The sequence below is a fragment of the Nesoenas mayeri genome, assembly GCF_963082525.1.
Source record: "Nesoenas mayeri genome assembly, chromosome: 4".
NCBI lineage: Eukaryota > Metazoa > Chordata > Aves > Columbiformes > Columbidae > Nesoenas > Nesoenas mayeri.
In genome coordinates, this window is record NC_137540.1 from 42,954,355 (window position 1) to 42,972,786 (window position 18,432).

Sequence of the window (18,432 nt, forward strand, 5' to 3'; positions counted from 1 at the left end):
TTACCATCCCTCTTCCTTGTTGTTAGAGTCTGTGGGAAGGTCTGACACTTACCTGAGCCAAGCCTGCAGGCCTGGAATAGTCACTTCACACCCTCCGTTGCAAGAGAACAGCATAGCAGATGATGTTGCAAGGTCTTTAGTACTAAAAATGATAAATTAAAAGAGTGATTTTTCAGATGAGATTTTAAATGAGAAGAGGACTGTGTTGCACTGATTATGGCAACACTTTTCAACAAGGCTTAGGCAGGTAGGAGAGGCAAAAAAGGGAACAACAAAGACAAAAAGTCAGGTCCATAGGACAATTTTGATTAAGTAGTTTATCTGATTGAAAGTAAATTACAGAAAAATATTTATTTTCACCGATAAGTTTTTTGTAATGTAATTAATCTTTTATACCTATAGGTATTTGCACATGCTCATGCATAAAAAAAATTTACACAGACATGTGTGCATATATATATTTCTATATACACATACACTTATATATTATAAAATATAGGACCACAGTTAATTCTGCACCAGCTGATAAATAGCTTGTAATGTAAATCAGATAAAATTTTAAGTAGACACAGGGAAAAAAGTCTTTGCTAGTGTTAGTCTGTTAATGTTCTGTTAGCTGTCTTGTTGAAATGTGGCTTGAAGCCCTTGATAGTGATTGTAATCACATGCAGCAACATCCTTTGTGTTGGTGTTGGTAGAGACAAAGCTCATCAGTTATATCCTTCCTGGAGGTTAATTTTTCATTAATGTGTTAGGGATTTGGTGTTGAAAACCTTATTGGCAATGTAAAAGTTGTCATTATTTTAATGACAGATTCAGCATTGCTGTGAGTCATGACAAAAGTCATATTGACCATAGAAGGTAATTGGAAATGAGAATGGGCTCTCAGAAAGGAAACTATTCCAAAGGCTGGATTGCCTGTTTAAGCTTAGCACGTCTATTCCTTAAAATTCTCAAATTTTATTATGTTCACAACATGAAAAATTACTCATTGTTAATTTACTTTTATAGTAGTCACCTGTAAGTTATTGCAAATATACTTTTCCTGTGTTCTTTGTGCTGAGGTATTGAGTTTGTAACAGTTTGCAGTTATAACCAGTTCCAAAAGGGGAATTGCTTATGAAGATGAAGTAACTAACCTAAAAACTACGTGAAAGCATTTACACTGTGAGCAAAGTGCAAGCCCTGTATCTTCTGCTCTGCTAAAGACTTGCGTTTATATTATTAAGTATGTTCTGCTACACTAGTTTAGGAAATAGAATGCAATTTGAATTACATATTGTTAAGTGCTACATTTTTAAGTGTCATCAATCATTGCTAAATCATGATAAATGAAGGGTCATAAGGTTTTTTAATTTTGTGTTCATTGTGTTGTATGACAAGGTTTGTCTTCTGTTTATGTCTTATTTATTACTGATTTTGCAAAACAGATTGTTAAAACCTAACATTGATTAAGATATTTGATTGTGTGTTTTGCTGTTTTGGTTTTAAGCTTTATGGGTGTTGTGTGCTTTGGCTAAGTCAAAAAATATTTCCTTTTGTTTTGATGGCCTGACTCTCTGATCACCTGTGACTTACTCCAAACTGTAGTTATATTGCATAGTGTGAAACTGGAAAATCTGTTCTGCGTGTGTTCTAATGGATGTGACGGTCATTAAGTATATGAGTCTTCTGATGTTGTAATCAGATGTGATTCAGTCTGTTAAATATCCATGAAGCAACATCTGCTTCACAGAGTGACCTTCTGCTAAAGAATACTTAGCATCTATTAGCAGATCATAGTGCAGATCTGCCTTATTTGAAAGGCACTAAAGTAGAGTAGTCTACTGCTGTTTAGCAACTAGCTTGTAATAATTTATTGCAGTTAAATAAAGCTTAAAAAAAATCCATTAAATAATGATAGGGATTATATGCATTTCGAAAACCTTTGTGTTCTACTGAAATTACTCATTTAATTTCAGGGTTGGTTTGTTAAAAAAAGCTGAAATCTAAAGGCACATTAGGGGATCTGTCAGATGCTATCTTCTGTAGGTGTTAATAAAACCAGATTAAAAAAAAAACTGAAACAAATTAAAACCAAAAGCAATTTTACCATCTGTTGTATATTAATTAGAACTTTGTGTATCAAGGGTAAACTTGCTCTTAGAGAATGTCACTGAATGTCTGCTAATAGAATAATATGCAAATATATTAGATGATAGGATTATATTGAATCTCTCATTCTGCTTTGGTTGTAGCAAGTGCTAAGATTGTGTATAACGAACTTTAATTTTCTTTCTTCTTAGAACAACCTCCAAATAACCAAGGCCAGTCGACCCTGCAGCCTTTGCCACCTTCTCACAAGCAACATTCAGCACAGCATCACCCATCCATCACCTCACTTAACAGAAACTCACTGACAAATAGGAGGAATCAGAGTCCGGCCCCGCCGGCTGCTTTGCCCGCCGAGCTGCAAACCACACCTGAGTCAGTCCAGCTGCAGGACAGCTGGGTCCTTGGCAGTAATGCGCCACTGGAAAGCAGGTAAATACTTAGGTACTACTACAGACTGTGACACTTCTAAGGAAAATCAGTAACTTGATGAAAGATGACCAGCAGCTAATACTGTCGTCATTCAGCAAACAAAAACTGCAGACTTTTCAGTACTAAAAGCTATCCTCTCCAATCCACAGTGATACTCTTTTCCCTTACAATGCCTATAGCAGAGTAATTGGACTCAGAGAGTATATTAAATTTTCCAGACAAGCATTTTTGTTCCTGTTCATAATCTGTGACTTTTGAGTATTTGAAGAAATTTCTTGTCTTGCTTGCCAGATATGTTATGTGTCAAATATATACCGCCATACAGATCGAATGTCAAGGCACTTTCAGTAATACTTTTTAACTCTTGTACTTGGTCCCCTTAAAGAAATACCCATGTGAGGCTAGGCATTTATTAAACTTATCTAGGATTTGGTGAAATGAAAGAACCCGCATAGTTCTGGTATAATGATAAATGTTTCCTGATTCTTTTTTGTATTTTATAATTGACAACTGGCTCTATGAAAGAAGCAGCTAATGTAAAGGGTGACACTAGCTTCTTTAGATGCAGAATGATCTATAAAAAGATTTTATAGAACTTACTGGCACAGAGCTGAATTTACCCACAATGATTAATTAATACTCATGTAACACTCAGTCACCACTAATTTTTTATTAACGAAAGCTATAATATTCCAATTTAGTCATCAAACTGTGCATTTATAACTATATTAAAGCTGACAGTAATTATTGAAAATGTTTATGAAATCCCTTCAGTTCATTCTTTGAATCCTTTTAAATTATGTTTTGTTGAGAAGTAAAGATAGTCCAGCTGATTGTGACTAATTTAAAACATACATAAACTTAAGATTCTCCATTAGGTAGTTTTGTCCCCATAGATGTTTCAGGCAGGTCCTCTGTCAGGCTGTTGGGAATGACTAATCCTTGTCTTAGTTTTCTTGGACCCTTCTATATTGCTTATGAGACACATACACTGTGGAATAGGATCCTGCTGAAGGGATTTCATGATCAGATTCAGACAATTTAGTACATTTAAAAAGAGTTTTCTTATATAGAAGAAATAAATTTGTAGTTGGAATCAGACATTTGATGTTTTCGAGACTGGTTAAACTTCAGTAGATGGGTAAGGTCTTTGATATTTGCTTCTATTGCCATATATGTTTTTATTGTGTTTATAGAGAAAAAGACAGGAATTGGATGAGAATGCCACTTCCAACCTGGAGCAAATTTTTTTGTCCAGTAGAGTCTTTTCATCTTTTAAATGTTCTTGATTAAAAGCTAAGGGTATTTGAGCGTTCAAGTTCTGAACACTTGTGAATGAGCTGAAATGCGAAAATATCACATAAAAACTGACAGGCGCCTACTGTAGTTTCTCTTATAGTCTCACTTGGTTGGAACTCTGGAGGTGAAGAACCCGTCTTATTTGTCATTGATTTTTCTTTTTTGGTTAAGGTTCCCTACTGAGTGTGATTCTTAGGCTCAGTTTCAGCTATATTAACAACTTTGTCATAGGTCTCTTCCTTCATCCTTTTCTCAGCCTAAAAGGAAGTTTATTTCATCTTTGGCAATATTTTAAATATTTTAGCTTATGCCCATAGTCAGCTTTATTTTTTTCCTCCTTTTTTTTTTTTTTTTTTTCTCTGACTTAGGTGACAGCCATTTAGAGGTACAGAATGTGAATGTCAGCATATATACATAACTGTCTTCCTCTATAGGCTCATCTTGGTGATGGTGGCATAAAAATGATATACAACATGCTATCATGTATAGCTGGATAGTGAATAGGCTGTTCTTGTGTATGTGCGAGTAGGTAAGAGACAGATGTATTTGCAAAGCCTGAGGGAGGTTTTAGTCCCTATCACTTTATAGTAGTAATGGAAGTGACTTTGAAATATATATTTCATACTATTGGATTCAGTTGTATATTTAATAGAACATTCTAGAATTTGGCTCTGTATGGAGTTAATACTTTTGTGTAAGGCGTTCATGTTACTGGTTAAACAGATGAACTGTGAAGTGACGGATCAATAATGTCCAACAGATATTCCAGTTTATGGTTTTGTAAATATAAAAAGACTCTTTCCTTAAAATTTTATGAGGGCCTAAAACCATAACTTGAATTATGTGAGTGCTTCTTTCATCTTTGATGCCATCTGTAAATGATAATGACATTAGTGAGCAGTGGCAGAAATTGTCTTCACTCTACTGGGGCTACGTAAAATCTACATCTAAAAAAACCCAGCAGGACAGTAAGAAAATATTTCCTGCAGATTTCCTCTGATTTCTTGCAGACTGCAGGATCTTTTCATTGGACACGGAATGATCTTTACTATTTGCCTGTTCCCCAACCTGCTGCAAGTTAAATTCAGCTCTAGAAGCAATAGACCTGCTGGAAAAGCCAGCACAGTAGAAAAATATTAACTGTTGAAGAAATAAACAAGCAGGGCATCTTTCCATTTTGTACTTGGAATTACTTATTGGATAGCCAAAATAATGCAAATATATGACTACATGTCAGGTGGTTGAATATTATAAATGATTATTAAGTAGTTACAATGAGTAGTTTTTTCATTATCATTGGTCTTTAAGTTTTCATTCACCTACTAGTTTTACTAGTGAGCTCTTGAGCACCAGGATCATTACATTCACATGGCTTTGCATTCTAGTAGGATCTAAATTACTGATATTTCAAAATACTTAGTAAATCACTTCTTTAAATGCTTTCTGTGTTAAATATTTGAACATGCAGATTTTTTTCTAATGCACAGTCAATTATGTATGTTAGAAATGTGCAGAGGAAAAGTATGTTAGAATTTGTAAATTTGTTGATAAAAGGGAGCTGGTAGTATCTCTTAGTGCATTTCTCAGGGAATATTTCATTAATTTTAGGCATTGAATGTCAAAGATAAATTTGTCAGCAAAGGGAAATTTACATATTCCAGTCAAGAAATAAATCTCCGGGAATATTATATAACTTTATTCAGAACCTGTGCTAACATGTCAGTGAATCAAAGAAAGATCTGCTTTTTCTTCCTTGATTTGCTGTATAAAATACTGCATTTTTTGATGGATGGCTGTACGTTGTATAATGGATTTTGATTTTTTTATAGACACTAACAAAGAAACTCACATGTTTTTCATAGTCTGTACTGATACTGTTTAGTCTTCTCATGCCCCTAGCTTAAAAATAGAATGGGTAGGAACATTACCAGATTCCATTACTTACCTACTAATTTTACCAAGAAGAAAGACACAACTGTTTGACGAAATACTTGATGTCTGGAAAATATTTCAGCATTTCCAATAATTTAATTAAGGTACTAGAATACCTCAGAAGTGGTACAGACAAAACAGTTCCTAGAAAGTCTTACTTCAAAATCATTCTGCAAGCTTGATCCAAACTTCATTTTAGAATGCGAAGATTTTAGTAACTCCTGAAGTGTGATGAACATACTCATAAGTCTTTATTGAGGTGGATTGCCAATAAAGCTAGCGCCTTCAGTATGGATTAAAATGTGGTAAGGGTGTTGGTAGTTTCCAGGGAAGTCTTAAATCAATTTGTGTAGAGGCTGATTGATTGTCTGCAAAAGCATGGTGTTGCTGGAGGTTAAAGTCTGCTTAAAACAGCTATTTTACACATTCCATCCATTAAAACAGTGCCTGGTTTAATAAAATTCAAAATTGTTCCATTCTCTAAGTCTTCCAGGTTTTTACACATGGACTTGATTAGACATTTTACTTGTCTTGAGAAGGCATGACACGAACTAAAGGCAGACACTGGGGATGGAGTTTAAGTCATGTTCTTCTGAAGACCCCATGTGTGATTGTGAGCATGCCCCTTTGCTGGTCTGCAAGTTGGGAAAACAAAACTCTACTTAGATTGCTGAGAGCATGAATGCATTTTAAAGATTGACATGCCATAATTATGGTGTCAGTATATACATACAGAATCACAGAATGGTTAGGGTTGGAAGTGACCTCTGGAGATCATCTAGTCCAACCCACATTAGGCATGTTCATTAAGTCAAACAACCAGTATTGTTTTCAAAGAGTAAAGTTGAATTTAAAAGTTCGTTTTTCTTTTGACATTCTGATGCAGTCAAGTGCTTACCAAGCATCTGTGTTTGAATCCTACCACACTGGGCCCATATGCTTATAAGCTTCCCTTGGTGTCAATAGTGTCTTACGTTAGATTTTTGCTTGATCTCTATGGTATCCTTCCTGCTTAAAAATCCCTTGCTGTCACTGCGAATACTTGGAATTTGGCCATGCTGTGTATTTCATCCCCTGTATCTTAGACAAGCAGTGATAGTCCGGAATTCAGTAGTATTTGCACGGTATTGCTTGAATTTATCATTCCTCTCTTCAAAGATATGCAGCCATTGAGGCAGCATGGACCTATTTATTTTTTTCCAAACTAATATTTTCCTGGTTTAGACAGGACAAAAGAAGTATGCACTTCTAAACAAAATAGTAGTGCCTAGCTTTGTTCCTCCCCCTTCATTTTCTTGCCATTCCCTGAGAGACCTGGAGTCTGTGGTCCTTTCCTTCCCCTGCTGCTGTACGAAGCCGATTGCAGAGGATGAGATCTCCGCTCACTCTGTAGCCATCCCTCTGCATATTTTCTGGTTGACTGGCTGTGCCAGATAGGCAGCAAGAGACTGTCATTTAATGGTCTCAGTTCACTTTTATTGCTTCATCTCTGGTCCAGCCTCATCAAGTAAACAACATCCCCCACTAAGCGCTGTTCAGTCCTTAAGCCTGTCTTGCCATGGGCAGCAGCCAGGAATTTTATTCAAGGACTTGCACATAAATAAGGGATCAGCAAAGGGCAGTGACCACCTAATGGTAGCCTTGTAAAACCATGTCTTCAAGTTACAATCCAGTATGTAGTTCAGAGAACAGCCTGGAGGGCAGATAAATCCCACATTCAAAATGCAGTTGCAGTTTTGCTCATTTGTAGAAAAAGGAAGTTATACAAGAGAATTAGTATATTCTTTTTGTGGGATCATCCCATTCTTTAATTTGAAATTGCCACTCTAACTTCATCTTTTTGTATCTTTGTGTATAGAGAATTAGGAAATCAAGCAGTCCTTGCAAATGGTCATGACAACCTTATAGAGATGGATGTGTTTTCTCCAACATATCACGATAGCAGTTATGGGTATGTGACTCTAAGTGTTTGCATGATGCTAACTGTTGACACAGGAGACAAAAATGTGATTTAAAAAAATTTGGTTCTAATAGTCAAAAACATCTGGGACAGGCTTCCTCATCTTTATCTATGATTTTTAAAATATTTTCTTAACACTTTAAATAATTCGTCATACTGATTCATGGTAAATACAAAATGGAAAACTTTGCCGAATCTTGTTTGCTTTCACTTAAGAAAGCAGAAGTACAACTGAGATTGTGTTAATTCTCTGTAGCTTGATTCTGCAAGCTGTTGCAACCTATTTGCATTGTTAGACATTTGCCAGATCTGATCCTGAGTTTGTAATGTATTTACTAGTTAGCAAATGTTTGTTTCAGAAATATTATGATATATTAATATAGCATAAGAAATGACCAGTCGAAGTTAAGAGGAATTACATATCTAATCTGTAATTTTTGTCAGATAGTTTGAAATTAGAACTGCTGATAAGTATATAAGTGGAAGTAGAGAATTGCATATAAGTGAATATTTCAATTCATTTAAATAAAATAAATATTACTGAACTCTTCCATATCTACTTAACATTGTCATTAATATCAGTCTTATATTTGAATTATTTTTGGACATTCTTACATCGAATCATTATTTTTCGTTTCTGATACACACACACAAGAAGAAAAATAAAAGGTACAAAGTACCATTTCTAACAAGTTCTAGCCTGTTAATCAGCACAGTATGCTAAATTTTAGTAAAGAATTATTAATCATAAATTTACCTTTTTTTTGCTAATACTATAGTAAAAATCAGAGCTTTATGTCCAAATTCTCTTTTGCTAATTGTAACTCTTAACATTATAAAAGAGAGAAAGTGCTATTTGATTAAATGAGATTTGCATCTGCCCATTAATAACTAATTAACCTGTAAAATACATTGACACTGTACATTGATCTGTTTCGTATTCCAAAAGCTCTTAAAGATTCACTTACCCACAAATTAAAATCAACAGCAGGAAGAGAATGGTATGCTAAATTCAATTAGTTAATCATTATCAGCAAACTCAAAGATATTGCAGATATTTACCAGAAGACCCTAATATATTTTCTTTAAAGTAAAAATGTAAACATATTGTATTAAAAAAGAACAAAACCAAATATTATTGTTCCCTGTAGACCAATTACCATACAATACTGATTCAGGTGCATAATTGCTGAAGTAGAGTTAATGGAACCGTGCCTGGTTTATGCTTTATATGTTTGTAATGGAACTGCCCAATGCAAGTATTCTAGCAAATGGACTATGTTATACAAAATTCCTGTTAAGTTGATACTAATTCAGGTAAACATACAATGAAATTTATCTTGTTTGTAATCTCTTCATTTTTAAAATTAGGCTAGCAGGGATCATCTCCTGGTGTGAAGGTTGTCCAGAGATAATAACACATCAGTTCCAAAGCATAATAGATTTGAGACTATTACATGCTGTCAGCATGAAGATTCAGTTTATCAGCCTCACTAACATACTGTGTCACAGCTAGAATCATTATATATTTGTTTTTTTGTTTTCATGTCATGCATGTGTTACATTATGATATACTATTTCTTAGTTCGTATGGCTTACGGAGAGAATATTTATCTAATGAATTTGACAATTTTACTGTTAATAATGGTAATAGAAATAGACATTTGGATAGGAATTCTAATGATTCATAGTCCTAGACCTAAAGAATAGTTGTTTATAGCTTCAAGAGATTTGTGCACAGTGCATTAATTATCATAAGACAGCTGGAAATCTCAAAGTATTTTAATGGTATGTATTGTTGGCTTCACTTCATACCACTATTCTTTTCTCTAATATGTAAACATATGTTAGTGTACATGTTGACAAATCAGATTAGTTTGAAGTAAAAAGTCGTCTTCTTTTACCTAACCTGATAGTCCCATCTCCAAGTTATCTAGATGTCAAAATCTGGAGGGGAAATTGAAAAAAGTAAGATTCACTACCAGTGAATTACTGTATTTATATTTCTTACAGATAGAGCTTCCTACTGTTTTCTATATCTATAGAATCTCCTCATTTTCTGAAAGTTTTGCAATTTTTTGCAGGGCTGGGGTTTGAAAACTTCCTGTTGTATTCAAGTAAGATTTCTTTGCAAGGAGTTTTGCTGGGGATTTTTGTCATCTGCTTGGGAAAAAGTTTAGGAGAGCTGAGCTTAAAACAGATCTGTTTGTTATAAGGGCATAGTGCATTAAATTTAAGAGTGGGAGAAGCCAGGACTGCAGGCTGGAGAGAAAACAACTGGAAATGACTGGGCACAAAAGGGGTAAGAGTGGGTGTGCAAATGGGTAGTTGGAGTAGTCCAGAAGGAGAAACTGAGTGTGGTTGATTAGGCAAGGTAGGACTATAGATAAAATTCTGGAGGACGAGAGACTGAATATCTAGGATGAAAACCAAAATTATTCCTTGTCCTTTAATGTTTGTGATTACTTGTGAAATCCTTTGAATAGCATATACCTCAGCACCTATAGGACTGAATCAAGATGATGAGAAACCTTGGCTGCTGGCATATGCTCTACTAGTGACAGACGACAGAAATAATTAAACCAAAGGTTTTGCATCTGTGATTGCCTGTGCTGATAAGAAGCCTTCTCATGCAATCTCTGATGTTTCTTCAAATTTGCTTTAAAAAAAATGCAAGTCAAACCAAAAAAACCCCACTTTAGTAAAAAGTCGTCAACACCATAAAGTTAAGTGCAAAGTTAAAAGTAAACCTCTTTCTGCAGTTGCATGGCTGCACTTGAGACTGCCATCCCAGTAAGTGCAGTTTAGTTGAACCAGAAAGGAATTTTAACAGATTCTGGAGATTGTCACATTCAAACAGGTGAGAAAACAATACTAAACATCATGGCAAAGCAAAGACATCATTGTTTAGTGCCAGCATCCAACATCTCTGAAAATGTTGGTTGCACAAAGAGAATTGCAGCTCCAAAAAGCCATATGTGAAAATGAGTGCCATTAAAGATAAAGCATGACCCTCTATTTGGCACAGGATGTAATCCTCTGCCTTGTTGAACCCGTGGATGGTGGTCTCTCATATCTACAAGTCTTGGCACGTTGCATGTGAGAGAGTACCCAAGTGTAATAATCAACAAGTTTTCACCAAGAAACAGTAAGGACTGGAAAACAGGAAGGCAGTTGCATCGCATGTACATGCACAATTGCCAAGTTGATGGTAGCGGCTGTAATTCAGAGGTTGTGACAGTGCTGTCACTGCAGTGACGTGAATCTGGCTGTTTGAGTGACTGCTGGTAGTGTAGTAGTGGCAGCACAGAGTTCATAATTGGTTATCAAGGACTCTGAATTGAAAGAGAACAACAGCTGTGGACGTCAATAAGTGAGGTAAGGTTCACAGATCCACGGAAACTTCAGGCTGCTTGCAGCTTGGGCAGAATCAGATCCTATCAGTCGCTGGCAGAACAACACTTCTTTAACTTCCCTCTGGTGTTATTTTCTTTTAAAATGTCCACTAATTCAGTCAGGAGAAATTCAGCCACAGGAGAAATTTTAACCTTTGTTTCAACTTCTGAATTAATCTTTGGGTAAATAACGCAGCTCTGAGTCTCTCTTAAACCACATTTGCTTTTTGAAAATGTCTCCATGAGCCTTTTAAGATATTTGGAGCAATTGTTATCTTTCAGATTTATGAAGACACCAAGGGTAGTAAAAGAGATGAGAGAAGTGCTTCTGCCCTACCTTTCTTCTTTCATTTTGTCCCTGGAACTGGCCAAGGTTAGAATACCTCATTTCAGAGACAACTTTCTGTCTTTGTCTATCTTGGTAGGGATATGATTCCAGAATAGCAGAGAACAAGATCAGGAATTGTAATACAAATTCTTAGTGTTTCCATGAGCATTTCCAGTTCTCACTGCAAAATTCAGGTGCTTTCCTCTACTCTCTCTTTGGAGAGAGGAGAATTTGAACATGATGAACACTGTCAGTAGCAGAAAGTGCACTAGGGGACTGTCAGGTTCGCTCCAACTGCTGCCTCCTTCAGAAGTAAATATCACCAACAATATTGAGAGCCAGGTCACTTACTGTAACCTAGATGGAGGCCTGTACAAGTACTAGTCCTCTGGGAGACCCAGAAGAAGTTGGTAAGGAGAACAGAGCCACTTCGTATTTTTTCAGCAATACCTAAATCTGGTTTCACTCTCCTCTGGAAAGTAGATAATGGCACAGTCCTGCAATGAGGAGTATGAGTAACTAAAATTATGGCAGATTTCTTTGCTTGCCCATCCAGCACCATGAGTCACTCTTCGCATTGGACTCTCCTGCTCACTTCTATGAAGTGTGGCTTAGCGTTGTTTGTTTGCCTTGCTCATCTTCACAGAATGTGCAGCATAGCAGAGAGAAGCATGGGAAAGCCAGCTGATTATACTGGTTCTTTTGATCCTAGGTGTGCATTTACATATCACAGAAGTGAACTCCTCCTTCTCCAGGGGAGACAGCTAGCAGCCCAAATCTGAATTTGGAGGAGCAAATAATAGGATAATTTCAAGGTGTCTTCTGCATGCTGTAGCACTGTATTCTTTCTTATACCACCAAGAATGTAGGTGCATTGCAGAGTGAGAGATTTACTCTTGCACACCCAAAGAGAGGAATTTTGGGGCTTTTGTCAGTACCCAGTCTTACAAGTCACCATGTCCTGGTGGCTTTCACAGCAGCTTGGGATTACTCTCATGTCTGAGTTGTTTGAAGCTTCAGCTGCAGGTTGCCATGCCTGACTTCTCCAGTTGTTCTCCAGCAGCAGCCAGCAGTGGAGCGCTAACCTCCCAGGGGCCGCAAGTGAAAGAACACACAACCAGTAAGGAAGGCACTTGCAGCTCCAGTAGTGGTTTTTTTCCTTCTTCACTTTCAGTCTTCAGTTTGTAAAGAAAGCGGGTTCTCAGTGTAAACCCACCCAATTTCAGGCAAGTGTTACCATATGTAAAGTGTTTTTCTGAAACATTTAAATAAGCTGTTAGAAGAGGCTTATCTCCAGTTCCCACAGATGTTTCCTCTGGTTTTGCATATGGATAATAGCTCTCTTTCTTTCTTTCTTTCTTTCTCCCAATCTTTGATCATCACGTGATCCGATGTGATCTTAGAGCTTTTTCCAGGATTATGGTAGTCTTAATATTGGCTCTGAGGAAGCGGAAATTCACTTTTATCTTTTAATTGTGATTCTGCACAGAAAATAAACTGAGACAAATTCACAGCATAATGTAGTTTCTGTGCTTGCTTGGATTTATGCTAAATGCAGCCATATGGTTCTGTGGAAGTCAGTCATAAGCCTGTGCTAAGGGCAAACACCACCAGCTACAAGGTTTCATCTCAGAAGAATGTTAACAGAAGATGAAGACAGGCATAAAGTGCTCACGGAGAAACAAAAATCCAATTCCTTCTGGACACTACTGGGAAAGCTGATCTCATGCATCAGTGAACCCCAGAGTTCACGTGAGACCTACCCAGTAATTTCTGTTATCTTTTACATCTTCACTATAACATCAGTTGGTGGAGATTAATCTTCCTTTTCCATCTGCTTCCTCAGCTCAGTGCAAGGAATCAGATTTATTGATGTGATCTATCCATTAGTGAACCAGGCAGAGCTTTCTAATGTCAAGTGGCAGGTGAGGGTCATGGTCTCTCTCACAGAGCCCAGTTCAATCCAGCACGAATAGGGTCTGTCAGCAGAGAGAGCGTACCAGTCGGTAGATGCAGCGCAGTGATTGATTGTGATCTCGGACCACCATTTTTTCCACAGTTAATGGTTTTCTTCTGACTCTGACAGTTAATGTGTCTGGCAGGTTTTTTGTAAACAAACAAAAATCATGATAACCCATTCCCAGGAGTGGAAAATTCAGCTGGCTTGCATTAAGGAAAGTCAGGAAGAGATAAATACAAAAATGTAAATTAGAGAAGTTGGAGCAAACTGAAATAGCTGCAGCTGGATATATCCATCTTCTCTTCAGGTTACTTTCTTAAGATTAATTGATGTCTTTGTGTGGAAATGGCAAATAAAATGGTAGGTCTTCACAAAGAGATGGGAACACACTCTCTGCATGTGTCAGTAATAATGTATTTAAGGTAGAGAATGAGAGCTCCAAAACCTTGGAAGTCTGTCCTCTCTGACTTTCCTATGCCCCTTTGGATCATCAGAGAAATAAGAAGATAAAGCTGCAGGTACCCTTATGTATTGCTTGCTTCCATTGACCTCATGGTGCTGCCAAACTGTTGAAAAAGGTGCCATTATGCTTTTAAAAAGCAGAGTTATTGATTGCTGCTGTCTCCAGATAGGTGCATTTTGAACCAGGACTTGTTTTCGACAAAATCTGATATTTTATTTTGAGTTCAAGGGAGCAATCATCATAGTTGTATTAATTAGAAAATAGAACAATTACAGTTTTTATTCCCAGAAATTCAATAATACTGTTACATTAAATGTCAAAACCAAGTCAAGGAGAGAAGACATGTCTCCTGAAGTATTGGTCGTGAGAGGTAAATGTGTCACCAAAACATAAATTCACTAAAATTTGCACGTCTCAACCTGCATTCACTCAAAGTGCATTTGGTAGAAGTTTTTTCCTCCTCTTGAGGCTTAGGAGATTGATGTCTTCCTAATTCTGGATGTCTGAGGTGTAGATATTACCACTTCATGCCTTGGAGTGAATCCAAGCTAACGGATTGAGGATCCTAGCAGAATGGATAAGAACATTTACCTCAGTTTGCTTACAAATGTCTTAATTAGTATAATAATGTCCACAGATTCTTCACTCCTTAGAGGCAAATAGATAATTTTTAATGGAGTTAAATAATGGCCTATTTGAGTTGGTTTTGGGGAAACGATTAACCTATGTACCACAATGTAAAAATTGGTGTGCTCATTTTATAAAGTACTTAACCAGTGATTACAGAAGACAGAATGGTATGGCCTTGGCTGGAAGAGTCAAGTAAAGTACAGAGATCTTTTGAGCCAACAGTGTTCCCCTGTACTGGTAGTTGCTAATTAATTTGTCCAGGCTTTTTCTCAAGTTGCAGGGAGAACGTGATGCAAATAGATTAGTGGACTTATTACTTACATGAAATAAATTTTCAGACACTCATGGATATACTTAAATATTTGGGGGTCTTTTGGTACCTATGGGTAAAAGAAACAAGTGCAAAAAATGTTAGGGATAGTTTTTCTTTCCTCTTCCTCCTCTCCTCAAGTCACTTTCTATCTGTCATCTTCCAAATGTCAGTTTTGTTTTATTCTGCACTGAAACGGCAGGTATCTGAAAACAGCATTTTTCAACTCTATGCTTGCTTTTGCCTGACCCATGAAGAGCCTAAATTTTACTTTTTTTGCTTTACGCAATTACTTGTTAATGCTTTTGTATGTTTTATCCTATAAAGAAAGTGAATCAAACAGTATGACTAAAATTTTGTCTATATGTACTACGGGGCAAATAGTGCATACTCATTATACAAGAACAAGGGAACAATAAGTTGAATTTAAATTGAAAGTGATAGAAGAAAATACATTTTGACATGATGCGTGTTTAGCATACAGAACAAAACACCACAAGGCATCGGTGAGACTGAGTTTTGAACAGTTTAGGGAAAGAGTGAGCTGTTAGTGAAGAAGCAGTGTGGAAGGTGTTCGTCCCCTCCCGTTGCACGGGCCACTTTCAGACAGGGTATTGTTCCTGGTGATCTGCTATACTGCAGTAATTCCAGTTTCTGCTTATTTGGTTACAGCTACACATAAATTTTGCACGTGTAACTGTTCTCTATCAAATAAGATTATCGTTCTTCTCCATGGTTTTTGGAATGAGCTAACTTGTGCATTGTACCTTGTATGCTTCCGGGAATCCTACCTTTTACACTGTTTTTAGACAGGGACCTCCTTCAAAAGTCCAGGTCAGAGATAATTTCTAACATTGGATGCCTTTTGTAGTGCAGTCTTCTGAGTGCTACAACTGGTCTTCCTCAGTGGTCGTCTGGCGGTGGTCAGTAATGGTCTGTAGAGCTACATATCGTTAACACCATCATGGAAATGACCAAAGAGACTGCACATGGGATGGTACAGGAGACAGTTCTGCAGGAAAACCTGTACTGCAGTGGTACTGTGACCATTGTTACTGATCACAGTGGAAATTCTGTATTCAGAAACATCACCAAACTAATAGATTTATTTTGCTCCAGATTCTTCAGGTGCTGGTAGTATACAAAAATATACAAGATTCAAAGATTTGAGAGGGAGGGATTTACGTTTTTTAAGCACATATATTCTAAATACAGTTTTATTCTGGATCAAAGGGATTGTAGTTTTTAAGGTGAGGAGTGTTTTGTTGTTGTAGATGCCTAAGGCCTAGTGATATTGACCTTTATTCTGTGACAGCAGTCATTATCTAAATAACAATTTGCACAAAACAAGAATAGCTACCTTTAAATTTCACTGGCGAGGTGATAAAATATGATGCATGTTCTGACATACTTAGAGAAGTTCAATATAATTTTCCTAGGCCTTATTCACAATTCCTTGTTTAGTATGAATTTTGTGAAAAAGTCATGTGTGACTTTTAATACGTTGTGACATGTTAGCCATGGGATTCAGCACTCTGTTGGTGTGGTTATGCTGTATGAAATATTTCAATGCGGAATTAAAATGCTGCCAAGAAAGTTGTTGAAAACAATGAAGTAGGCTCTTTGACATGTCTTCCAAGTACATGCAAAGCATTCTATATATGATTCCCAAAACCAGACAAATCATTACTACAGATAACAGAGAATCTTTTGCAAGGCGAAGCAATCTGAACATAAGCTAAAAAAGAGGAAGTCGTGTCTAATATAAAAGTTCTATTCAGAATGTTAAAATTATGCCATAATTCTATACAAATTGAGACCAATCTATTTAAAAGTAATGTGGAATACTCCTTTTTGCTTGGTGGTAGTTTATTTGTATAATATCTATTCTTCTCGCAGTCTGGAGTTGAGGACCTTCCAGAGGTGTTTGTGTAATATTGCATTCATGGATGCATAGTATCTGTTTTCTTCTAAACTGGGGTCAAAAGCTTTTGTCACAGATATTTTCACGAAGAAGGTTATTCTGAATCACATTTCTGTTGCTAGATACCTGGCTATCTTGTATCAGAAGCATTTGGGCTTATGGTCTGAGCCTTTACTGTCCTTGAGTGTTTTGGTAATCTATCTCCATTTCTCTAAAAGACACAGTTTTCAGTTAATCTTTCTGCCCAACTCGGGGAGAGTGGGGGGTGATTTATCACTTCTTTCCCCCTCCTGCTTTCCCTTTTACTGAATTTATTAGAGGGTGCTTCAATTTTATTTTCCGCAGAGGAAGTGGCAGCACTTGGTGTGAGTCTTCCCTGCACCTTGAGGAGGAAGATCGTCTGCATGTCAGCAGGTGCACACCAGCACTTGGTGCTCAGACAGCACAGAGTTAAATTAAAAATATTATTTTATTTGTATCCATATGCTTCTGTTTTCTGAGCTGATATCTTTGAGGTTTTTGGTGCTACCTTTCTGTCTTATGGGCAGAAGCTTAAGTTAAATGCTTACCATTTGTGCAATAAGGGGGTGTCCCAGCTGTCTTTGCATCCAAGGATTAGTTTATGACATAACATCGTATTTTGCCACTGGTCTCTAACTTAGATTTCTCAGGCAGTAAATTCTTCCCTGCTAAAATGTTAAGATTAACTTCACTTTTTAATAGAACCATAGATAGAATAAGCAGACGGAAATATATATTGAATAAACGTAAAAGTGGAAGATTCTTTGCTCTAAGAAGTGAATTGAATTATTGAATAGAAAGAGAGTTAGCTTGTCTTGTAAAATATTAGTATGATTCACTGGATTTTTGTACTCTAAAGCTTAATAAAATATTTAAAGTGCTGCTTACATGAAGATCTAGAAAGTGCTTGTTAGACGATCAATTTTGAATGGAAGATACACAATTACAGATGCTATAAGCTCCCTCTGAGATGAAACATGGTGTAATTGCTGGTAAGTCAGTGCATGGTCAAGTAGTGCAAACAGTTTAGGCTTTAGAAATTAGCTATTCGAGTTCCATGGTTTGAAAAGCCAAGGAAGATGGATATGTAGATAATTAAAATCATTTGTGGATAGATTACATTTCAAGAGCGTAAGAATTTCGGTGTTATCTGGAAGCAGCCTGGGTTTGTTGTCAGATACCATATCCTTCTGAGTGTCTCTTAGGAACACTGTTTGGCATGGCTCAGTGAGGCAGACAAGATGTGCAAGTCTGATAGCATTACACTTTAAATACTTATCACCCGGAGTTAATGTAGCACAAAAAGTCTCTGACAACTTTGTTAGTAACTTCACTCATTAGGAACACAGGGATCCAAACAAATTTTCTTAACCCAGAGGGTGGTGCCAGGCTGGGTTTTCTGTCATTGTATTTCCCTTGGCATTCTCCAGCCAGCCGGTGTGACCACTCTGGCATTGTATCCATGGGATTTGAAGCAAAGAGGGATAGCTGAAAGTGAGGAGTTGTGCTGCAGGCTGCCTGGGACTACATACTCTTGAATTCACATACAAAAGTTACAATTATCTTTTGTTGCCTTGGTGCCTGAGGTGGACTGTCAGCTGCGGCAGCTCACACCACCGCAGATACGTGGCCATCTCCTGAGTTTATCTATGGGATTAACTCCTCAAAGCCTTTGAGAATATGGATT

At 36.9% G+C, this 18,432-nt stretch overlaps 1 protein-coding gene across 7 annotated transcripts in view; it reads left to right on the forward strand.

The window, feature by feature from the left end:
* Window positions 1-18,432, forward strand: part of TENM3 (teneurin transmembrane protein 3) — a gene marked incomplete at both ends in the record, with an annotated part of 311,431 nt that overhangs the window by 178,128 nt on the left and 114,871 nt on the right. For 5 of the 7 annotated variants that reach the window (XM_080343550.1, XM_080343551.1, XM_080343552.1 and 2 more), the window contains one exon: window positions 2,286-2,523. In XM_080343550.1, coding sequence (XP_080199676.1) covers window positions 2,286-2,523 — 238 coding nt within the window. Of the gene's footprint in view, window positions 1-2,285; window positions 2,524-7,612; window positions 7,706-18,432 lie in introns of all 7 variants that reach the window. The other 2 variants (XM_080343548.1, XM_080343549.1) reach the window with 1 other exon arrangement.